Source organism: Drosophila miranda, chromosome XR (assembly GCF_003369915.1).
Source record: "Drosophila miranda strain MSH22 chromosome XR, D.miranda_PacBio2.1, whole genome shotgun sequence".
NCBI lineage: Eukaryota > Metazoa > Arthropoda > Insecta > Diptera > Drosophilidae > Drosophila > Drosophila miranda.
The window spans coordinates 4,822,448-4,844,800 of NC_046674.1; the positions used below are offsets into that span (position 1 = coordinate 4,822,448).

The window sequence follows — 22,353 nt, forward strand, 5'->3', positions numbered from 1 at the left end:
TACTCGTGTCTGGACATCTGACAGGGCCAGAGCCAGAGCCAGAGCCAAAGCCTCAAGTACTCGTGCGAGAGCCAGGCAGCAGCAGCAGCAGCAGCAGCAGCGAGACAACGTCAAGGAAATTATCGATTTTCGCATGAAGAAGTGAAAATTCTAACTCAATTGGACAGTTCGTTCTGGGAAAACTGTGGAAAAGTTGTCCGATTCCTGGGAGGATTGTCCAGAGTTCCGATTCAGGCAGCTCCTCTAATTGAAGGCACTTGCAACGTCTTGAGTCCGTGTGGGTGTGGCAGCTGGCAGCAGCAGCCCAAGTGTTTGCCATGGCGGACAGTGAGTTCGAGGAGTTCCATAGGCCGATATTTGAGCCACATACGATTGCCACATTTGGAGCAGGTGCAGCGGCCAACAAGAAGAATAATTCCCATGCATTTTACTCGTAAGTAAAAAGAAAAGTATTTTTTTCCTCGAACGAAACACGTGGCTCCGAAAGAACCTCTGGATAACATTCTTTGAAATATCGAATTTTCAAGATGTTGTTCGCTCGTGTTCTGTCCTTCAATATTCTGTCCTCAAATCAATTCATCTACTCTGCCTCAGTTTAATTCCCAACGATGATATGGAGGACTCCACCTCCTCGAAGAGCGATGGCGATGGCTCGGACCAGGAGGATGGCATTGGGGGCATGGGCATGGCGGAACGTGAACGTGAGCCCAAGCTGCGCCAAGTGGAGGACGACGAACTGGGGGATGGTCTCAAAGTCACACTCTCATCGGACGGTTCTCTCGACACAAACGACTCGTTCAACTCACATCGGCATCACCCATTGAACCATCAGGATGCCATTGGCGGCATCATGGGAATGGCCCCCAATGCTCTCTCGTCGGCCCCCGTGACCATTGGCGCCAGCACGGATCTGTTGACTCCGAATGCGGCAGCCACACGGCGACGTCGCAAGTTGCCCGAGATACCAAAAAACCAGAAATGTAAGTAGACAGAATCCTTGCCCCATTCGTAGCTGAAGTCTTACCCACTCATGGCCTTGTTGCAGCTTCCATTCTGCATCTTTTAGGTGGCACTAACTACGGATCGCTGGCCGATGAGTTTCGAACTGGAGGCGGCGGAATCATTGGAGGTCCCTTGGCTGCACCGCGCACCGGACAACAACGCTCATTCCTGTCGCTGAAGTGCGGCTATCTAATGGATGAAGACTCCAGCCCCGATTCGGAGCGGCTGCAGAGCCTGGGGGATGTGGACAGTGGCCATAGTACAGCGCACTCGCCGAATGACTTCAAGAGCATGTCGCCACAGATCACATCGCCCGTCTCCCAGTCACCATTTCCTCCGCCATTCGGTGGCGTGCCCTTCGGGCAGTTGGAGATGCTGGAGGCCACACACCGCGGACTGCACAAGTTTGTGCCACGACACCATGACGAGATCGAGCTGGAGATCGGCGATGCCATCTATGTGCAGAAGGAGGCCGAGGACTTGTGGTGCGAAGGCGTGAACTTGCGCACAGGAAGGCAGGGCATCTTCCCGTCGGCCTATGCCGTCGACTTGGACTACAACGAGTTCGATCCGACGGTGCAGCTGGTGAAGAAGGAGCGTTATCTGCTTGGATACCTCGGATCCGTAGAGACACTGGCGCACAAGGGCACCGGCGTGGTCTGTCAAGCGGTACGCAAAATCGTGGGCGAATACGGTGCCTCCCCCACCGGACAGACCTGTATTCTGGAGGTCTCCGATCAGGGACTACGCATGGTGGATCGTTCGGGCCCCAATGTAAGTACTGAATGTCGCTTTAACTGTTAATGAGTCATCCTTCAGGAAGCCTTTGTGTTTCTTCTTCCCTTAGAACAAAAAGGAAAAGAAGCCCTGCATCGACTATTTCTACTCGCTGAAGAACGTCTCGTTCTGTGCATTTCACCCTCGCGATCATCGCTTCATTGGCTTCATTACGAAGCATCCCACAGTGCAGCGCTTTGCCTGCCACGTCTTCAAGGGCTCAGAGTCCACCAGGCCAGTGGCCGAGGCAGTTGGGTAATGTTTTCATTCAAATCAAATGCTCACAAAGATAAACCTTAACATATATTCTTGTGTCTTTCCTCAGACGGGCCTTTCAGCGTTTCTATCAGAAATTCATTGAAACTGCTTATCCCATCGAGGACATCTACATCGAGTAGGATCGGGCACGATGAACATACGATGTATTTTTTGTGCGGTTATTAAATAATACAAATAAAATTCTACAACAAATGTTTGCCCCTTCATCAAAATGAGAAACTTATAACCAATTTGTATAATCCCGCAAGCTCCATTCAAAATTTGAATACATATATGATTTATCTGTTCCTACAAATGGTGCAACATCCGAGACATGTAAATAGTTAATTTTAGGTTTGTAAATCCCACTCTTGAAACCGCTTCAAGGCAATCAGTAATAGCTTCCCTTTCTAAGAACACACTTTATAAACGAAGACCCAGGATATCACACAACACCACAAATAACTTGAACTCCTGTAAACACTTTGGACAGCCCCTATTTCAGCACAAAACACAGTGAGGCCAAAGTAGTGTCCCAAATTAACAAATAATTACTTCGATTTCTCTCCCTGTTACGAGGCTCAATAATCCCAAAACCCCATCATCAAACTCCCTAAGTATTACGAGCATCATTCAAAGCCCAGTTTTAGGATGTGTTAATCCAAGCAGTTGTGTGCATACACTCGAATATATATGTATACAAAGAAATATATAAAGAAAATCTATATTAAAACCAAGCAAATTGTCCTTTACTATCCTTTCCAGCCGATCAAGCCGATTATTCCGATTTATTACTGGAGAATATCTAGCAGATTGGATCAGATCGGATCAATATTATAGCAGAAGGAACAAAGAAATTGCCGAGGCTGAGCTTCCCTTCCACGCGCCCTCTAATTCTCTCTATCGCTCTATCTCACTCATCCTCGTGCAGTGTGCATGCTCTGGCAAAAGGGAACTAGATAAAACGGCTGTTGTTTGTGAGAGAATAGAAAAGCAGAGAAAGATGTAAAGAAAATTTTAAGAAAATGAAAACTGATCAAATCGAATATATATAAAAACGGTTCGAGCGATTACTATGAAAATTGTTCGTGGGAAAAAATCAATTGGACCCTTTTGCGAACAGTGACAACCACATATACAATTTATTGTATAAATAACATCAATCATAAGCTCACATTTGTATATACTAATTGAGTTCAGTAAAGCCGTGGCCCTTGCCGCGGCTCACAAAGTTCCCGCTCGCTTAAACTCTACTACTGTGTACAGTCCCTAAAGTATGACATACTTCTGGGCTGGCATGGCCCATTCACAAAATATCAGACATACTTTTTGGGCTAGCCGAAACCCTCAGCTCCGTTATTTGTGGGCCGATCCTGGCGTGCCACGAAAGGATGTCCCTGATTTGATGGAGTCCAGGGATCAAGGATATTTCCTTCAGTCGGGGCCAATCTGGGCATGCCATTCTCTTCTTTTTCACACTCACGGACCCACATGCAACACAATAGCAAAATGTTTAAAAAATCGAAATTAGAAAATAAATTGAGACGAAAAGGAACTTCTGCAGGCTCAAACATAGATATATATTTACATACATCTATTTAAAATTATTTAAATGTATTAATTCATTTTACAACCAACAAGCAAGCGAACAACAACAAAGAAACAATTGAACAGAGCCATTTAAAATATGAAAATGAAGGAGTCGAAATAAAATATTGACGTATGAAGTATGTATGTGTTAAGTGTAGCTGTCTGTCATTATTAATTCGATCTCCATATATCCTACATCTCGCCCACTTTGGAGGCCATGTCAATAAGCACTCCCAGATGGGCATGCAAGATCTTCACTTGCTTGAGTGCCTTCTCGTCCAGTTGCATCATAATGTGCTTACTGGGCACTGGGTTCATTTTGTAGGGCCTCACGGTGATCACGCCACTCTGGCAGTAAATGTACACATCAGCACAGTCATCCCAGTTTTTCTTGAAAGCCAGCGGGCTGCCGGCGTCGGAGAGCACCAACTCATCGGCGCGCGGCCAACGTTCGAACATTACGGCTGGCACATCATAGGGGTTATCCTGGTCCAACGATTGTTCGAGGGGGTGCGGCGGCTGGGAGCCCTGGGGACTGCCGCAACGTTCGCGATCAGAGGAGCTGCTGCGAGCTCGGCTGTCTGGGGGCTCGGTACCTGAAAAGGATATGGTGTGTATTGCGTTAATATATTACCAATCATTTGCATTCACTCACCCTCCCGCTTGGTGTTAGTGTCCACTTGATTCTTGGCGCACTTCTCAAGCTCATCGGTCTCCTCCAGAGCAGCTTCGGACTTGGTTTGAGCCAGACATACCATCTCCGTTTGGTCAGCTGTCTTGGTCATCGGCTTACGACGTGAAACAGCTCGGCGGCGAGGCATCTTTCCTTCTCTACTGCCGATTGAATTATGAAATTTGGAAACCTATGTTACTTGTTACAATAATTTACGGGCTACTACGATGAACGTTAGTTTGAACTTGATTTTTGTTCAATATGTGATACAGAATTTGATTGATAGGAAACGGGGTAGCTCCGGTAATAGCACTCACTAGTGCGTAATTTTCGAACTGAACCTAAAGGAAACGTACTTAAATAGGTGATATATGGTTATAATGACTTAATGGATCTGCCAAATCTGGGTAGAAAAAATATTTTTGTATTATTACTGCCAATTGAATTATAAATTTTTTTTAACCTTTCCGTCTCTACTGCCGATTGAATTATGAATTTTGTAACTCTTTCCTTCTCTACTGCCGATTGAATTATGAAATTTGGAAACCTATGTTACTTGTTACAATAATTTACGGGCTACTACGATGAACGTTAGTTTGAACTTGATTTTTGTTCAATATGTGATATAGAATTTGATTGGTGGGAAACGGGGTAGCCCCGGTAATAGCACTCACTAGTGCGTCATTTTCAAACTGAACCTAAACGAAACCTACTTAAATAGGTGATATATGACTATGATGATTTAATGGATTTGCCAAATCTGGTTAGAAAAAATATTATTTTATTATTATTATTTTATTATTCTTTTATTTTTGATCCTAATTTTTTATTTTCATTTAAAATCTATTACAGAATAACGCTTAAGAGGCAATATCCTTATTGTTCTCAATGCCCAAGTGCTCGAAAACGATCGGGGACACTATCGCGACCACAAGGAGGAGAGTCCCGCCAAGATCGGATTAGATATGGTGGAGCTATAGCGGTTTATAACGTTAAAAACGTTAAACCTTATTGTCTTTGATCCGAATCTGACTGCAATCGAACGAGGATGTTCTCCCGATAACAAAAAGGTGTGGCACGCCCTGATCGAATGATAAATAGCGAAGGAAAGTAGGTATGTATGGGTAACAGGGGAAAATATCCTTGATCCTTGGTTGGAGAACATTTTGTTGCATATTTGATACCCGACCTGGGCGTGCGGCGTCTCATCCTTGATTTTATGGAGTCCAAAACATTTAATTCTCTCTGCAATTAGTGGGCCCATTTGGACTAGACATAGCTTCCTGTGTTCGTTAAAGTACCTCAGATCGAGTGATTTTCAAAACCCTGCCCACATCTCAAAAAGCGCTCCCAGTGAAATAAACACCAGATAGTTGTGCTCAATAAAACGGTTTTTTATATTCAATATAGAAATTGTTTCTTTCGAATAATTTAACATTTCTGTCTTGTATGCTTAGATGCTTGTGTATGGCTTATTTCTCTCAAAATGTACCCATTTTTGTCTTTGATTGGGTAATATCAAATTTTGGTCTGCTTAACATCCTAATGGGGGATGGGATGGCTGTTCCAGCTCTGCTTTTGCTTTTGCTTATAAAATTAAATTGGTTCTGCTTCAGTCTTAGACAACGTAATTAAAAATGCCTTTTCTCAAATAAATGGGGAACTTGACCAAACGAATATTAGAATTAGGACGAGTATACTTCCTGTATACCTACATATGTATATATGTATGTTCTTATATCTGATTCTTCTTGCCATAGATACTGTAGCTCTTCTCCACGAAGATCTGAATAGACCGCTTCACGTCCTGCTTGTGCGGCTCGGGCAACTGCTCCAACTTCGGCAAGATCTTCATGAGGAAGCGAAAGTCGGGCGAGAGATTAATGTTGGTCTCGGAAATCATCTTTGTGGCCTCCCCCTCCTTTTCTGCCTTTTCTTCCTTCTCGGACTTTATGATCTTGACACATTGAATAGGTGGCGGCAGTGGAGCTACAACGGAGACTGTGGCTTGAACCGAGTCCGGTTCCATTTTGACAAAGTTCGTGGGATTCTTCTTGGGCGGCAATGTAATGTGGGGCCTGTGGACCACCGGCTTCTCCTTCACTGTCACTGCCAGAGGAGGCGGCTTCGCCTGCTTCTGCTCCTTGTCCTGAATACGGTTGAGTATCTGGGGCAGCAGCTTCTCCAAATGCTGGGTGAGATTGTCCTGTGGCTTGTCGCTGACAATCATCAGCTTCTTGGGCACGGACTCTTTCTCCTGCTCCACGACGACGAACATCTTTCGCTTCTTGGGCTGGCCATTCGTCTCTGAATCATGGCCGTTCTTCTCGTCCGACTTCTCAGTGATCAAGTAGAGCTTCCGCTTCTTCGGCTGGCCATTCTCCGGGCGATCAATGGCATTTTTCGGGCTAGTAGTTCCATTCTCCAGGAAACAATTTCCATTATGTGATGACTCCACCAGGGAGGCCAGTGGCAGTGCCACCTCGTAGTCGGAGTTGATGGACTGCACATCGCTGGAGGCCGAGGAGCAGATGGAGTGAGAGCGCTGAGGCACGGGGGTGATGGTAGTCACCGATTTCTTGGCCTGTTGCGGTTTCTGTGGATCTCTTATGGGGATCTGAAATAAAGAAGACGATTGTTAAGATGTCCAATGGTACGGGCTAGGGCCTGACTTACATTAACCAGTTGTATGGTGGTGTTGTTATCCACAATGGGCTTTGTAGCTCCTACTGCTCCTACTCCACCTCCTCCTCCTGTAGTATTTGTATCTGTTGTGTTTGTTGTTGTTGGTATGGCCTTGGATTTGCGCAGCGGCGTCATCTTGATGCGCGTCTTGGCCATATTCTGAAAATGCCTGGAGCAGATGCGAAGCTTTTGCAGACCGCCAAGCTTCTCCACACGTTGATCGCTCACACCGAAATGCCGAAGCCAATGGTTGCAGCTGCAAGAGTAGCATGGATAGCATTAGTATGTGTGTGCGAGAGTATTGTTTTTTGCGAAGCCCAACTTTTAGTTAACTTAACACATTTTATCAACCATTTATCAAATATAAACAACCATTCTTGTAGGTAAACACACCAATTATTCCACAGAGATCGCGAGAAAGAGAGAGGGAGTGATGGCGCAAATAGTGCAATCGCCTTGGCAGTTCTTTGTTTACTGCAAAAACTGCATTGAAGTTTTGTTCTTTTGGACGCTTTCCCGCCGCAGCTTTCAAATTAGATCCCACTCTCTCTCTCTCTCTCTCCCAGCACACACACGCACAGAAGTTTTGTGTCAGGAAAGCTTTTTTATGCTCATGCACATGCTCTCTCCCTCTATTACTTACACGCGCTTGGTTAGTCTGTGAGAGAGAGAGAATGAGAACGAAAGCTGAACGGAAGTTTAGCGACATGCATGTCTTTGCATTAATACCGGCACATTTCTGTTGTGTTGTGTTGTGTTGTTGCAGCGCAGCTTCTACTCCACCCTCTCCTCTCGCGCTGCCGACGCTGTGGTGGATGATGGTGGAAGTGCTCATATACTGTTTATGGATAGGCAAGAAGTCGACAAGTCAACCAATTAGGGTGGACCATGCTACATGGTTTACATGAATATTATGACGTAAATTATGGTTGCCCCTACATGCATACATATACTGTAAATTCGAATCCTCCACTTTTTGTATCTTCTCCTAACTAACTGATGTTTTCAGATACAGTGCAAACATCAAATCAAAATCATACCAGTAATTCCCTATGCAAAGGGCATAGCAAGCACGGTCCACCCTAAGCTCCATGGCCAATGCCAAAGCAAACAGAATGTTTTTGCAGATCACAGAATAACAACAAAAAGAGAGAGAAAGATGTAAAGGAAGAGAAGAAGAAGCCCCCACATGCATTAAAGGAGAGCGTGAGAGCTATAAATAAACGCAATGACGCGCCCCCTCCTCCAGCTGCTGCTCACCCACATCAGCATAATTGCAACACTCACACAAATGCACTTTGCTGGCATTGAAATTTTCTATGATATCCAAGCGATCGCAGAGAGACACAGACAGTTCAATAACCTTTGACTGGTAATAATCGAAGAGGAACAAGCGAAAGCTCTCTCTTGTCTTGGGCAAAACAAAAAAAAAACAACAAGCTAAGCTTTGATCGTAAAGCTTTGGAGACGGAACGAATTCCTATGTAAACAGGTTTCTTGTGGTTCTGGAATTATGGAAATTCTGGCAACTCACCGTTGGGCATCGTTGACTGGAAAGCGACGCAGCTCCGATTGCTTCACGTCCTGGCAGCCCATCAGACAAATCCTCGAAGGTGCCGCCAACCAAGTCTGGGCACTGGGATGCAGGGACCTTGCCTGGCTTATCTGCAGATTGCTCGTCATTCTGGAAGAAACACATGTACGTATAAGAAAGTAATACGTAGTATGTACGCGTAATGCTGCGCTGTTTGTTCATGTACTTAGCTGAAGCATGCTAGGGAGGCCATAGACAGCAACAACAATACACCAGCGTCAGCAGTGAAAAACCACAAAGAGCGAAAAGCACACACCGCTCCCACTCTGTCGACAGCTTTGTTTTGTTGCATTATGTAAAGCTTTCAGCTTTCGTAGAACTAGAGCTTACACGGTCCCCGCGTGGCTGGCTGGCTACTGTTGCTGTTGCTCTTGCTGTCTGGCCGTTTAATATTTACGAAAAAACCGATGAAAATTCCACACAAATGGTTGACTCATTTACTTTTAACTCGCATCATCCCTTTTTTTTAATCTAGTATACATAATTTTTACCTGTTGCACTACTCCTCCTCCTCCTAATCTCTCTCTCTCTCACTCTCTCTCTCACTCTCTCTCTATCTCTCTCAGTCTGTTGCTGCACCGAAGCTGCACTCTTAAGTTGAATACCCGCGCTTCTCTCTATCCGCTGCTCAATGCCGTTGTTATCAGTGTGACGATTTTCCACTGGGGGCTTTTTAACACGTTAAAATTCAATTTCAGATGAATTCCTTTGATTTCGAATGGCATGGCTTATCTTAATTAACGCTGGGTGCCGTTCCGTGCCTCAGGCCCGGGCTCTGTTCTTGATGATTCTACTCTCTACGTCACGGTATGACTACCAAAGTTTCATTTTCGTCGTTTTGAAGGCGCAGAAAGCTTTTGAAAGCTGATTAAGCTTGGTTTTTGAGAGCAGAGAGAGCATGAGCATGTGGATCTCTTTCAGTTAAAAGCTCTCAACTTTTTGTTTCCTTTGGATTTATTAATTATCGTTGTAAGAGCTTTTGCTTTCCGTTTAAAATTTAAATTTGGATAGCAGTTGCGCTTATCAATTACGAGGAGTCATAAATTTAGCAGCAATGTTGAATCGACAAGTTTAACCAACTCAAAATTAATAGTTTTAAAAGCTTTTCCATAAATAAAAATTCGTAGAAACGCAGGTGTTTTTCAGGCTATTTCTGTTCATTAATTACATACATTTTACAGGCAATTTGCGGCTGGCAAATACTCATTTGACTATTATTTAAAAGCCAATCAATTGGCGGCTCGACACTGTCATAAATTTCAATAGTTGCTCATTAGACGATGGAGGAAAACCACGTTGAAAAAGAAGGGGCTTGGAACTAAAGATAAGCATCCACTTGTCACATCACTCATATTTCATATTTCTTTCCATCTGGAGCCAAGCCACGCCCCACCCCCACCCCCACCCCCACCCCACTCGAATTGTCTATGGAAATCGGCTGTCACTTGTCAATTGTTCCATCAGTTGTACTCGTAGCCAGAGGCAGCCTCAATTTTCCAGGCCTTGCAGGCGCTAAAATGCACATCATAAAAGTTTAATAGCTAACTACATATTTTGATGGGGAGGTGGGGGTTAATTTTCATTGTTTTTGCCAGCAATTAATTATTCCGGCCAAATTGTCAATTGTCTGTGTGTGTGCTCAAGATGATTGCATTTTATGACCGGCTATGGCTACGGGCACAGAACAGAACAGAACAGAAAAGAAGCATAGTTATAGATAGGCCCGATCTGTTTTTCCCAAGAACAGATGTGAGTGGGCCGACCGGAGCGGAGTGCTGACTGCATTTGAAATCGCGCTCAGTCAGCATTTTAATTTCTGTCTGATTGAAGTGAATGAATAGACTTCTCCGAGTGGAAGTGTGTGCCCCCGTTGCCGGCGCGGCGATGCCAGACGGCGATAATTCCCATCGACATCGCCCATCATCGCTGTGTGGTCTATTCTGTATGTCTGAGCGACAGCCGGAGGGCAATCGTCGTTAACTGCCAGCAGATTATGTGATTGGAATATTGACAATTAGGCGGCTACAAATTGATTTACTTGTAATTTTTTATGGCGCCCCTCATCATGGAATTTGCTTGCTAATTGATGAAGATCAGGAGAGGCAAACAACTATCGTTCTTTGTATAGGGAATGAGATGGAAAAAAATCACAAAAAGATTCTTGTCAGAAGTGGGATTCGAACCCACGCCTACAGAAGTAGACTGCGACCTGAACGCAGCGCCTTAGACCACTCGGCCATCCTGACTGTTGAAACAACGAGAGTCAGGACCTCTACTCGCCCGATCAATTTAAAGAGTATTTTTAGAGAGTTGAAACCAAGCAACGATCATTTAAATAAAACATAATGGCCAGATTAATTACAAACCTTATCCTCTAAGGTATTAACCATTAATCAAATAAGTTTCTTTAGAAAAAAGGTGCAAAAAATCTTGTCAGAAGTGGGATTCGAACCCACGCCTACAGAAGTAGACTGCGACCTGAACGCAGCGCCTTAGACCACTCGGCCATCCTGACTCTTAGAAACCGTTCTGACAGAACATTGTTTTCGAGGAAGGATTTTTTTTTTTGGAAAAAAATATAATTAGAATAGAATAGAATTAAATGAAAAAGAAAGGAAGGGAAGATTTCGACGTTGTAACTTCAGGTAGCACTGCAGAAACCTATTACATAAAAAGCATTACATTACGATAAACATGAAAAGTCAATGAAAATAGCTAAATAACTTATCAATAACTTTGATAAACAACAAATAGGAAAAGTTTACTTTTTCGGTATCTTTTGGTATTTTTATAGACATATGCACATATTTTCCATTTCTATTATCTCCTATGAGAGAGATGATTCTTGATAGAAGTTTTTCATCAAAGCCCGTCTAACATAATGAAATCTCTAAAAAACAAAATCCCAGAAAAATGGCCCAATCTCGGCTAACGGAACGGTAGATGATTATCCCAGAATTTGGTAACGCAACGCATGTAACGTTCGTTAGATGCCTCCGCGGTTTCATTACAAACGAGGGGGAATGGTCCCATTCCGATTCATGGCTAATCATGGCCATACGATCTCTCTCTCTCGCTCGCTCTCTCTCTCTCTCTCTCTCTCGCTGTCTTATGTACCATTGAAAACAAGCGGGAACATTGTGAGTTGCTGCTGCGACCGCAACTCTACATCTACATATGTATACCCGATGGCCATTCAGTATGGCCCCGTCCGCCAATCCTTCGTTTTTGGTTTTCTAGGAGGGCGGTTTTTGGTTTTTGGGGGCGGAAAAGGGCGTGTCAAAATTGTGATATCACAGGAGTCTGTCTATAAAATTGGCTTGCTCTACTTCTTATAGTCTCTGAGATCTAGGCGCTGGATCGGGACGGACACCCAGACATGGCTATGGCTATATCCTTAGTTGATCGTAGAAAAATGAGCACAACTTGATCAAGGGTGATGTAGATAGCCTTCATGATTCCTATTAGATTCACTAGAAACTATATACCGCCACTTGAAAGATGCAGTCATTGCATATCAACGTCCAGAATGAGGAAATCGATTCGGCTATTGATGCTGATTAAGACTATAAATACTTTATGGGGTCGAAAACGCTTCCTTCAAATTAAGCAACGATCATTAAAATAAAACACAATCGCCAGATTACTACAAAATTTATCTTTTAAAGTATTAACCATTAATCTAAACAACTTTCTTTGGGAAAAAGGTGCAAAAAAACTTGTCAGAAGTGGGATTCGAACCCACGCCTACAGAAGTAGACTGCGACCTGAACGCAGCGCCTTAGACCACTCGGCCATCCTGACTGTTGAAACAACGAGAGTCAGGACCTCTACTCGCCCAATCAAGTTAAAGAGTATTTTTAGAGAGTTCAAATCAAGCTACGATCATTTAAATAAAACATAATCGCCAGATTTACTACAGATTTTATCCTATAAAGTATTAACCATTAATCTAAACAACTTTCTTTGGGAAAAAGGTGCAAAAAAACATGTCAGAAGTGGGATTCGAACCCACGCCTACAGAAGTAGACTGCGACCTGAACGCAGCGCCTTAGACCACTCGGCCATCCTGACTCTTGTGGCTGCCACAGGCGGCGAGGGGGCCAAAGCGGTTCTATGGAATGGTACCTCTCGATGGACATACGCCTTGTATTACACATGTAGGCCCAATCACACTTAACACTTAACACTTTGAACCTGCTGCCCACACACCACCCCAGGCCGGCGAACAATTCCAGATGAAATATTATAAATGGCGCCCCAGAGGCAAAGACAAATTGCCGCTCGGCGGCGCGTCACGGAAAGGTGTGTACTGACAGGGGCAGACAGTTCGACAAGACACGGATTGTGTTTTGTACCTGAGAAATCAACATGCAGCCGATGGAAATGATAATAAAAAGCAGGCAGAAATCAGGTCAACGTCATACATCACACGGTGCAGATTGGCAAGTGTCACTTTTTTTATATATTCCCATTTATTATGCAAGAAATGACAGTTGCCTAAATTGTAATATTCATTGGCCTACAGGAGAGCAGCGGCAGCGGCAGCGGCAGCGGAAGGGCGAGAGATCGCCTCGAATAGAGACGTTCGCCAAGCCTCCAGAGCTCTGGAGTAATTAAGTTATGCGAGAGTGCACGAGACTACGAATTTTGGGCCTACTACTCGCAGGTCTGGTAAATGTCAACCAGCCGGAGCTTGCCACAGCCTGACATTTCACACGCAGCTGCAGCAGCAGTAGCAGTCGGTGCGGTTGGGTATACCCCGGTGCTGGGGGAGTGTCAAGGGTATATGGTGTTCGAGCGGATGAATGCGACAGGCAGGGGGATAACATGGGGGCTATCCTGCACTAGTCCGTACTGCGTACTGTCAAGTGTGAGCGAATACATATACATAGATGATTTTATGGATCGTTTTAGCGGGTATTCCATAGTCTTAATCCCCCAGCATATCTTTACGACTTGCTGCTGCCGCTGCTGTTATTGGTCTCACGCACTTTCAATGCATTTCAATTAGCCCGGGCCGCTCCACTTTGACTTTGAGCCTGTGACTGCGCGTTTGGATATATTTTCCATTTTTATAGACCGTTCGCGATGGCAGACACTTGATAGGCATTTGTATATGTTAATCGGGTGTCCGTCGGGCTGTACGGCAATTGCGGACCGACCTGACAGCCAAAGTTAATTAAAGTTTACGCTTTTAACCAGCCCAGCAGCCAAGCAGCTAAAGCAGCCAAGCAGCATGCATAATTCCCATTAATTTGCTCGTTAAACTCTCGAGTGTGTGGAGACCGAGACAGAGACAGAGACAGAAACGGAGACGGAGACCCCTTCAATGACTACCTCAATCCGACAGCAATTGCTTCGAAGTAGGGACAATCGCAATCGCCATAGCATTCATTATGATTAATGATCTCTGAGTGAGCAGAATGGTTTCAGAAAGGCCTCTGAGTGAGCATAACCACACACACCGAACACACACAGCACAACACACAACCAGAGTGACCCACAAAGGCGACACATTTTCCAATGTTCCAAGAGTTTTCCGCTCGAAAATAGAATTAGCAAATTGCCCGAATGTCAATCAAGAGTGATCAATCAAAATTTGTGCTACTGTCAACTCTATCACCATACAAATAGTATAAATAACCCCCAGAGGCAGCAATGAGCAGTGCAGCAGTGCAGCGGTGGGGCAGCAGCGGAGGAGCGGAGGAGCGGTTGCAACTGCAACAACAGTTGGGTGCAGCTCCAAACATTTAACTGGAGGTTGTAAATTACCATAACAATTCTGGGGGGAAATATGTGGGTCAACAATGGAGCACAGAACCATGGAACCATAGAGAACACCCCAACAATACAACATAGTAGAACCCCCCAATGATACACACGCGTACATGTGTCAGTGGAGTTCCTAGCATACTCACAAAAGGTTATGCATCGAGTGGGCAGGGGACGGGCTCGGATGGGTCAATCGTGGGGTCAATGCAAATGGAGTTGGGATTAACAGCACAGCCCGCATGAATGCTAAGAGAGAGACTACCTTGAATCCATCTTAGTGCCAGCAAGCGACTAATGAAGTTATTGTCTAATTGTCAAAGATTAAGTCAATGTTAATTCTGAGTCCAAAACTCAAAGAGGTTTAAATCTGTTAGCTTAGATTATCATAAATGATATATTGATATACCATAACAATTAACAGCTAAAATATCATAATTATGGAGGAAAATTCTTCTATAAAACTGTTGAAAGAGATATTTCCACCACAATCATATTTACAACAGTAAATTTCCATATATTCCTCTCAGGACTCCTTTCTTACGATCAACTCGGAAAGTTCGAATGATTTCTATGATAAATTGTACAATACTTCAAGGGTAGGTTGTTCTTACGCTAATCCATCACTAACCACTGAGCATTGAACGATAAAACTCAATGGAAAACCTAAGGTACTAAGCACACTTATACAATTCCTCGCCCGAATTGTCTATTGCAGTTTCCAATCTTTCTTCCAGTCGAAAACCATTCAAAACCCACCAGAGACTCCGCCCAAAATCGAGTTCAATTAATTTTCGATTTATCAATATTTCCCCATAACCAGAGTCAATGCTCCTTTTCAAGTTCAAAGTCAGATCGGAGAACACTTCAAAGTATACCCCCCCCCCCCCCCCCTCCCACCGCAAAAAAAAGCAAAGCCAAAAAGAGACTTGGTCCGAAACAAACTGCAGACAGACCTCTTCGACTGCCACTTGGTCGAGCATTAATCAATTCGTATTCTCTCCATCCAATATTTTTTGGATCTTTTTCGAATATTTTTGTAGTATATTATGTCGCGACATTTATGCCAAATTTGTACAAAAGTTAATTAACAGGTTTCATTGTTATTTGAGTGTTTTTGCGGCTTTTTTGTGTGTGTTTCCCTTTCGTATTTCGGGTTTTATGGAAAAAATACTATGGGGGCGTATACGTTATTAGGGGGAGACATAGAATGACAGAGAGTGGGACAGAGGGACAGAGGAGGGGCGAGGGGCCTGCGACAGCGACAGTGCAAAGAAAGCGTCTGAAAACCCGTTTTAACTGCGTGTCTAATAGACACTTAATTTAACAAGCAATTTGTATTTTTTCAAAATTAAAATATATTTTCTTACCAATTTTTTCGAGGTTTTTCCATTGCACGTGCAGCCTGACGCAGCAGAGCGGGTGCTGCCTTCACACCCACGCTTTTGACGCCGACGCCGACGCTGACGCCTCAGCTGGCAGCTGGCAGCAGCAGTTCGGCCTCCCTCTCCCTCCACTCCTCTCCGCAAGTGAAGAAGCCAAAGTAAATAAAAAGACGAAATAAACAGCAAAAGTTTATGGCTACCCCGTTCTCTCTCTCTCACCCTCTGTCTATGTCTCTGCCGCTTATGCCAGCACACACCAGATCAAATACAGGTGAGGCATGACTAGAGAGCGCTCCCGTGACAGCGCAGTGTCCCTCTCAGAAATGTTTTGTGTTCGAGATTGTGAGTGCCAGTACACCTCTCTCACTGTTACTGCACTTGCAACAGATGAGGCATTGCCAGAGAGACACACCCTACTTTCCTCATACCATGCGAAGCAACAGCTACAGTCAAGGCGGCTCTGCTCTCTGCCCAATAAGCTTTTTCTCCGCCGATCGGCTGCCTGCATCGTCGCAGTCAACAAAAAAAAGCGCAGCGCGACGGTTCAGTATTTTTCTTGGCGGAAAGTTTTCGCGCGTATTTCACTTCGGATTGAAGAAAATAACAGAATTGTGGAAAATTTATGCTTTTTCTTGTTGTGAAAAGTGTTAAGTGATGTAGAATAGAGTTTTAATGTGTGTCTTCCGCACCCCAACACCCGATCACCGGCGAATGCAATTACGAAATCTTGTGTGAAATGTGTGTGTGTTTCTTGTGCGTTTAATTTTATTTCGGCTTCTGGCTTCCATGTGTCCGTCTATAAATAACAACCACTGTGAGTGATAGAATAGGCGAGCGGTGGAGCGGGGCAGGCAAGGCACAACAAAAGACGAAAAAGAGCTAAAAATGAGAGATATCAAAAGCATAAGCTGACGGGTTGATTGACTTGCAGGAATTTTGTGAAAAAACCCCACTGTTCCTCCTCCCCAGCAGCAGCGGCAGTGCAGCAGCAGCAGCAGCAGCAGCGCCCCAACAGCGGTCGCGGTCGCAGCTTCCGTTGCGCTTATCTGTCGACGCAGATTTTGACGACGCCGACGTGAATCGCTAATGAAATGAATCGTCCCATGAATCGCGTTTTCTGTAAGTTTCGCTGCACATCCAATTAAGCCCACAGATACGGTACGATTGTACCTTTGTAAATGTATATTTCTGCAAAGTCATAAACCCTGAAAGTGTATACATTTGGGGAATTTATTCCACTGTAAAGACAGACGCACGTCAATGCTCTGCCCATAAAAACCGACATAAACGTCCCGTCAATCAGAGGAAAAGGGCAAACGATACTCTTCACACGCTCTCGGCAGATAAATTTCACACGAAAGATCAGAAAAATCAGGATGGCAACGATTCTTCGGAGTTGAATCGTTGGATACCCTTACAGATCCATTGATGGCAGGAAATCTTTGCATAGCCACCATCTCTTAGTACTCATATTAGCCTCTTAAAGGCGGACAAGCACCAAAAAGCAATTTAAATGCTAAGCACAAACAGCACAAGGCCCCCTGCCTTAAAGACCTGCAATTTATTTGGCAAAAAGTTTATTAAAATCTCATTAATTTCCAAACAAACTAGCGGCTGATGACACCCACACACAACGTTCACACGGTCCACACGGTCCACACCCCCTTTGGGCGGTGGGTGATTCCGGGAAGCATACATACGATCCGTAACCTCATGACCAGCCTGTGGTTTTTCTAAACAGCTTGTTTTTGTATATTCCGCCACATGCTTTTCCCATTTCCATTTCCATTTTCCATTTCACTTGATTGAAGTTTTGGCCTTTTGCACATGTTTTTGTTTAGAATAAAAATATTCCATAAATAGATCCCACACACCACACAAGCACACCCACGAGGTGTATTTATTTTCATTTTTTGCCTGATGGAAGCCAAAAACTGCACAAAATAATAAGCAATTTTAGGGAAACAAAACAGAAAAGTAAATATAGGTGAAAATATAAGTAAAAGTGGGGAAAACAAAAGAAAAACATAGAGTAAAATGGGACAAAAAGATTCTTTGTCAGAAGTGGGATTCGAACCCACGCCTACAGAAGTAGACTGCGACCTGAACGCAGCGCCTTAGACCACTCGGCCATCCTGACTGTTGGGATGAGCAGACCAAAAGCACATTTTCTATCGGTGGCCTTGCAGTCGAATGCTGCCATAAATCGAACCATAAACACATTTTTATAGAAAGTCTATTTGCATGCGAGAAGAACCATATTTGTATGGTAATTTTTGTACTTTTTCTTGTAATTAGAGACTCGCTCGACTCGGCTCGACTCGACTCGATTACCGTTTGTATTTATTGTTAATGCCCTGCCATTAAAATACTAATTGGCTGTTGAGTAACAAGAACTGTACAATTTCCAATGCGGAATAATTGCAAATCGAAACGATTCGATCAGCTGCTTTGCTCGCTGCTGCTGCACTTTGTACAAATGCCGACAAATTGTTAACAAAGTCGGTTTTCGCCTAGCGATAAGATTTATCTTCTGGAGGGTGGGGCCGGCCACAGAACAAAAGAGTGGCGTAGCGCACAACCCAGACAATATTAATATCTATGGATATCTTTGTTATGAATTTCCCAAAAAGGGGGGGAGCACAAAAGGCGACTTGGAAATGAGGTCAAGACCCGCAGCATTCTTCTGATTTAAGCCAAAGCCAAAAGCGAACTCTCGCTAATAATCCGGTTGAAGGGGGCGTGGCCGCCTGCTACCATGGGAACCGAACCCTTCTCATTAGCCGCCGCCGCGGCGGCGGCCCCTCTTTTGTGGGGATTTCGTCTTGTTTTATATTCCGTAAAATAATTTATTACGATTGCTGGCTGCTGTGCTGGTTCCTCTCTGCGAAGAAGATCTTTGGAAAATGTTGATTTTAATGAGATTTTCGAGCAAACACTTGACGACAGTTTTCCCTCAAAGAATTCGAAATTAGTTTTTGTTGCCGAAGAGCAGAATGGAATAGACGGAGCCATTGTTTATGCCTTGCCTTTGACTCAATGCCGACATCTATAAATACATACATATATATTCCTCTATATACACATGTGTATGTATGTGTGTGTGTGTGTGTGTGTGTGTGTGTGTGTGTACATTTGCGGATAGATATGCCCAGACATATGTCTGTTTCGCTGTCTGAAAGATGAACGTAATTTGCATTTGCGCATTTTTCTGGCTAATTATTTGTTTATCCAAAAGGAAAATAACCAAAAAAGAAAAGAAGAAGAAGAAGAAGAGTGCGGAAAAAAGGAAAACTCGGAATTCAAATTGAAAATTGTTTTGACAAGCTGCGAGAAATGATTTTTGCCATTGAACTTGTGATTTTCCCGCAAATGAAATAAACAATTTCCAGGGGAAAGGCAATCAGCTCTCAAGTGAGGTAGAAGAGGAGTGCGAGTGCGAGTGCGAGTGCAAGTACCAGTACAAGTACGGGCTGGCGGAGAGCTAAAACCAGAGCCAGTTATAGTTTCAAGGCAAAAGTCGGCTGATAAGTTATAGTAATTTATAATCATCGAAATGGGTCAGCGCTCATAAGTCAGGCCAGCAATTGCGCACGCAATTTTTTATTCATTTAGAATGCATCAAAAAACCATTAAATAAAGTAAATATACACATAACAAGATATATGTACAGTGTACATACAGCATACCCGTACCCGACTCGTGTGCCAGTCTGCTGTCAGCAATACAGAAAGGTGATATGTGACACCGTTTAGTATCGAGTAAAGGTGGAGAGTTGGCATTTCTCCCTTTTATTTTTCATGTGTATTTCTGGTGTTTTTGTTTGTATTTTGATTCCAATTCGTGGACTGCGATTCCAGGTTAGGGGCTCAATGCCATTTCTCGTGCAGTTCTCTGGGTCATTTCTGTGTTGCATTACGTACTGCATATATGCAGAAAAAGCTGGATCGAATGGCATATCGACAGCGTCAACAAATTGGGGGAATGGTAATGGGAATCGCAAGCGAAGGCATTTGTCGCACAAGGTCTGGACAGGTTTATATCAGTGCAGTCGCAGTTGCAGTCGCAGGTCTGGTCTGTTTTGCCACCGATTGCGGCTCGTATTGCCGGGGCAGGGATTTCCTAGTGCCATAAACCTGTATCCATTAGCTCTTTCAATGGAGCTCATGGTCAGACATTTGATGAATGACTTGTTCGTGTTCGTGATAAGCCCTTTTGCGGCACGGCACGGCACGCCTAATGCACTTTAATGCCCCCTCTTACGATTCGAACGGCAAAGTACTCGGAAAACGTGTCTCTCCGATAGAGCTTTTGCAGTTTTATTAAAGCCCTATAGTCAACAATTACTTGTGTGTGTGATTTCAGAGGGCTTAGCGAACCGAATTTCGTACAAATATATATTTTACAAAATAAATGAAGAAAAATGAGAAAAAAAATCTTGTCAGAAGTGGGATTCGAACCCACGCCTACAGAAGTAGACTGCGACCTGAACGCAGCGCCTTAGACCACTCGGCCATCCTGACTGTTGAAGCAACGAGTGCCAGATTCCAGTTTCATACCCAACTAAAATGTGTTTATATTATTTTTTATTTATAGGAATTATAATTTTAAAAAATTAAAGAGAATATCTAATTCAGATTTAATTAAAAATAGAAAATGCTGGAAAAAAGTCTTGTCAGAAGTGGGATTCGAACCCACGCCTACAGAAGTAGACTGCGACCTGAACGCAGCGCCTTAGACCACTCGGCCATCCTGACTTGTGTTCGACGAGTGCCCAAAGTGCCATTAGAACCGTGGCCGATGCCAGAGAACAAATAGAAGAGAAGCAAAGTGCATATTTCGTTGACTTGTGTATAATTTGTTGTGCCACATAAATAATTTTCACTCTCCGCTCGATGCCCGGTGCCCGATGGTCGATGGTTGATGCCCCCTCAGTCGTTCAGTGGTCAATGGTCGTAGATGATGATCACTGCCCGAAGCAGCTGGAAGACCTGCTGCCGTGTGACTGAGTCGTTGTTCTGGAATACCTTCATATTGGCTCGAATAATCTTCACAAAGTCATCCACGCGCTCCAGGGTGCAGTGGCGCAGCATAACGGTCGCTCTGGTGGACAGCAGAATTTTGGCCAGGCTGAAGTAGGAGCTGATGAACTCCTCCATGAACCCCAAATGCTTGATTTTGGCGATTTCCTGGTGCTGCAGGAAGACGTCCTTTATGTTGGCCTTTGTGATTTCCGTGTGCATTATGTCGAGCCAGGCGTTTTGGATGTAGGGAATGTGTATATTGTAGTACCGCCAGAAGGTAGCGTCTAGAACAAATAGAAATTTCTTAAAGAGTTTCGCGTACGCAGCCTTGTCGGAGATTTTCCTCAGCACATTCTGGCTTATCACGTTGTTGTGGAGCAACACGAAAACTGCCGGGAACATCGGTAGCTTGGGCAACTCATTTCTGACCAAATTCACCAGAATATCGCTCAGAAACTCGGCAATGTCCGCCACCCTGGCATCCTCCACGGCACTGGCGTAGAGCACGAGATGAAGGGGATGTGAAATGCCGCAGAGGCTAAACACCAGAGCCGTATAGTTGGCGTTCAGCGAAATGGCATCGAAGGTCAGGAAGCAATCGCACGCCTGATCGCATCCAATGCTGGCGGTCCTCTTGAGTATGTCATCCGTTCGCTTCACGTACTTGTGCTCCAGCTCCTTGGCTTTAAGAGGGCTGTAGTAGAGCTCCCGGCATTGGTGCCTATGCGTGTCTGTAAGCTCGAGATATGGCCGCAGGTTCTCCAAGTTCAGCTCATATGTCATCTCGAGCCTGTTTCCTGTGGAGCTCAGGGCTAAAACAAAATAAAACAAAGAGGAGTTGTGCCTCGGAGCCGTCTAAGCATGGGATTTATTTACTCACATATTTGGATTTATTCGACAAAAGTCGAGTGCACGATGTTTGAAGACCACCCGATCCTGATCTGCAATCCAATTGGGTTCACATTCCGAGCCGTAAGAGGAGTCACCTTCTCAGTGCTTAAAGTATGTACAAATAAGCCTCCTTAGTGAGAACTTTGACTAGTTGATCAGTACTGTACTCAACTGTACTTCTGCTAGTGAATTATCATCGTTTCTTCTCATCCTGGCCGCACACAGCCCTCTTCAGTAGATTCAGCGTATTCGCCATGACTTTAAAATGCAATTCTGGTGCAGAACTCTTGAGAATTTCACTGATAAATTTCGGTGTCAAGTAAACGATGTATCCCAGGCCTGCCTACACTCTCAAATAACTTGGCATTGTGCAACACTGACACGCCCTGTCAATATCGATAATTGCTAAATACACTCCACCACCCGCACCCGTAACCGTCCGGTCTAGTCTGTCTCAATTGGAATGATTAATGTCTGGCATCTTTGGCATCTTTTTTCGTTTTCAGATTTAAGCGTTCGTTTCGCTGCAATTTGCATAATTGCAATTTATTGTAAATCCGTGTGCAAATATGCAACAAATTTGTGCTGCAGCTCTTTAAGGCAAAACCAGAGGCCGACGGCTTTTCATGAATCTCGCTTTTCTGTCTGAACGTTTGTTTTTTTTCTTTTTCTGTCATATGCAAATTGGTCCCGCGACTCTCT

General features: G+C 44.2%; 4 protein-coding genes and 7 non-coding genes across 15 annotated transcripts; 1 reads left to right on the forward strand and 10 right to left on the reverse strand.

Annotated features, from left to right (window-relative positions):
* Nucleotides 1-13: 13 nt before the first annotated feature.
* Nucleotides 14-2,774, forward strand: LOC108153592 (JNK-interacting protein 1). Of its 2 annotated transcripts, none has more exons than XM_017283674.2 (5): nt 14-433; nt 595-980; nt 1,067-1,776; nt 1,850-2,034; nt 2,105-2,774. In XM_017283674.2, exons 1-5 carry the CDS (start codon nt 318-320, stop codon nt 2,175-2,177), a joined length of 1,470 nt encoding a protein of 489 aa, XP_017139163.1. In that variant the 5' UTR covers nt 14-317; the 3' UTR covers nt 2,178-2,774. The 2 variants fall into 2 exon arrangements, with proteins under 2 accessions (XP_017139163.1, XP_017139162.1); XM_017283673.2 differs by having other exon boundaries at nt 15-433; nt 1,046-1,776.
* Nucleotides 2,775-3,644: 870 nt separating this feature from the next.
* LOC108150764 (borealin-like) lies at nt 3,645-5,017 on the reverse strand. Of its 2 annotated transcripts, none has more exons than XM_033387174.1 (4): nt 4,764-5,017; nt 4,657-4,703; nt 4,283-4,458; nt 3,645-4,223 (listed from the first exon to the last, which is right to left on the reverse strand). In XM_033387174.1, exons 3-4 carry the CDS (start codon nt 4,446-4,448, stop codon nt 3,820-3,822), a joined length of 570 nt encoding a protein of 189 aa, XP_033243065.1. In that variant the 5' UTR covers nt 4,449-4,458; nt 4,657-4,703; nt 4,764-5,017; the 3' UTR covers nt 3,645-3,819. The 2 variants fall into 2 exon arrangements, with proteins under 2 accessions (XP_033243065.1, XP_033243064.1); XM_033387173.1 differs by having other exon boundaries at nt 4,283-4,461.
* Nucleotides 5,018-5,673: 656 nt separating this feature from the next.
* Nucleotides 5,674-9,388, reverse strand: LOC108151826. 3 transcript variants are annotated; one of them, XM_017280692.2, is made up of 4 exons: nt 9,071-9,388; nt 8,520-8,669; nt 6,977-7,241; nt 5,674-6,917 (listed from the first exon to the last, which is right to left on the reverse strand). In XM_017280692.2, exons 2-4 carry the CDS (start codon nt 8,666-8,668, stop codon nt 6,036-6,038), a joined length of 1,296 nt encoding a protein of 431 aa, XP_017136181.1. In that variant the 5' UTR covers nt 8,669; nt 9,071-9,388; the 3' UTR covers nt 5,674-6,035. The 3 variants fall into 3 exon arrangements, with proteins under 3 accessions (XP_017136181.1, XP_017136182.1, XP_017136183.1); XM_017280693.2 differs by lacking the exon at nt 9,071-9,388 and adding an exon at nt 8,746-8,830; XM_017280694.2 differs by lacking the exons at nt 8,520-8,669; nt 9,071-9,388 and adding an exon at nt 7,379-7,483.
* Nucleotides 9,389-10,741: 1,353 nt separating this feature from the next.
* Nucleotides 10,742-10,825, reverse strand: Trnal-cag. Its single transcript has one exon. It is a non-coding gene; the product is annotated as a tRNA-Leu (tRNA).
* A 185-nt stretch (nt 10,826-11,010) lies between these two features.
* Nucleotides 11,011-11,094, reverse strand: Trnal-cag. Its single transcript has one exon. It is a non-coding gene; the product is annotated as a tRNA-Leu (tRNA).
* A 1,205-nt stretch (nt 11,095-12,299) lies between these two features.
* On the reverse strand, nt 12,300-12,383 carry Trnal-cag. The gene has a single exon. It is a non-coding gene; the product is annotated as a tRNA-Leu (tRNA).
* Nucleotides 12,384-12,569: 186 nt separating this feature from the next.
* Nucleotides 12,570-12,653, reverse strand: Trnal-cag. The gene has a single exon. It is a non-coding gene; the product is annotated as a tRNA-Leu (tRNA).
* A 5,139-nt stretch (nt 12,654-17,792) lies between these two features.
* Trnal-cag lies at nt 17,793-17,876 on the reverse strand. Its single transcript has one exon. It is a non-coding gene; the product is annotated as a tRNA-Leu (tRNA).
* Nucleotides 17,877-20,175: 2,299 nt separating this feature from the next.
* Nucleotides 20,176-20,259, reverse strand: Trnal-cag. The gene has a single exon. It is a non-coding gene; the product is annotated as a tRNA-Leu (tRNA).
* Nucleotides 20,260-20,409: 150 nt separating this feature from the next.
* Trnal-cag lies at nt 20,410-20,493 on the reverse strand. The gene has a single exon. It is a non-coding gene; the product is annotated as a tRNA-Leu (tRNA).
* Nucleotides 20,494-20,579: 86 nt separating this feature from the next.
* Nucleotides 20,580-21,742, reverse strand: LOC108151827. Its single transcript, XM_017280696.2, has 2 exons — nt 21,641-21,742; nt 20,580-21,572 (listed from the first exon to the last, which is right to left on the reverse strand). The coding sequence occupies exon 2, from the start codon at nt 21,541-21,543 to the stop codon at nt 20,683-20,685; it is 861 nt and encodes a 286-aa protein (XP_017136185.1). The 5' UTR covers nt 21,544-21,572; nt 21,641-21,742; the 3' UTR covers nt 20,580-20,682.
* Between the last annotated feature and the right edge of the window lie 611 nt (nt 21,743-22,353).

Excerpts from the sequence above, each read along its gene's own strand:
- LOC108153592 (XM_017283673.2), top strand. The coding sequence starts at position 318 with ATGGCGGACAGTGAGTTCGAGGAGTTCCATAGGCCGATATTTGAGCCA. Across the intron at positions 434-594 it reads AATTCCCATGCATTTTACTC|TTTAATTCCCAACGATGATA; the intron begins GTAAGTAAAAAG and ends ACTCTGCCTCAG. Across the intron at positions 981-1,045 it reads GATACCAAAAAACCAGAAAT|CTTCCATTCTGCATCTTTTA; the intron begins GTAAGTAGACAG and ends GCCTTGTTGCAG.
- LOC108151826 (XM_017280692.2), bottom strand. The coding sequence starts at position 8,668 with ATGACGAGCAATCTGCAGATAAGCCAGGCAAGGTCCCTGCATCCCAGT. Across the intron at positions 7,242-8,519 it reads CCAGTCAACGATGCCCAACG|CTGCAACCATTGGCTTCGGC; the intron begins GTGAGTTGCCAG and ends CTACTCTTGCAG. Across the intron at positions 6,918-6,976 it reads CCACCATACAACTGGTTAAT|ATCCCCATAAGAGATCCACA; the intron begins GTAAGTCAGGCC and ends TCTTTATTTCAG.
- LOC108150764 (XM_033387174.1), bottom strand. The coding sequence starts at position 4,448 with ATGCCTCGCCGCCGAGCTGTTTCACGTCGTAAGCCGATGACCAAGACA. Across the intron at positions 4,224-4,282 it reads CACTAACACCAAGCGGGAGG|GTACCGAGCCCCCAGACAGC; the intron begins GTGAGTGAATGC and ends TATCCTTTTCAG.
- LOC108151827 (XM_017280696.2), bottom strand. The coding sequence starts at position 21,543 with ATGACATATGAGCTGAACTTGGAGAACCTGCGGCCATATCTCGAGCTT.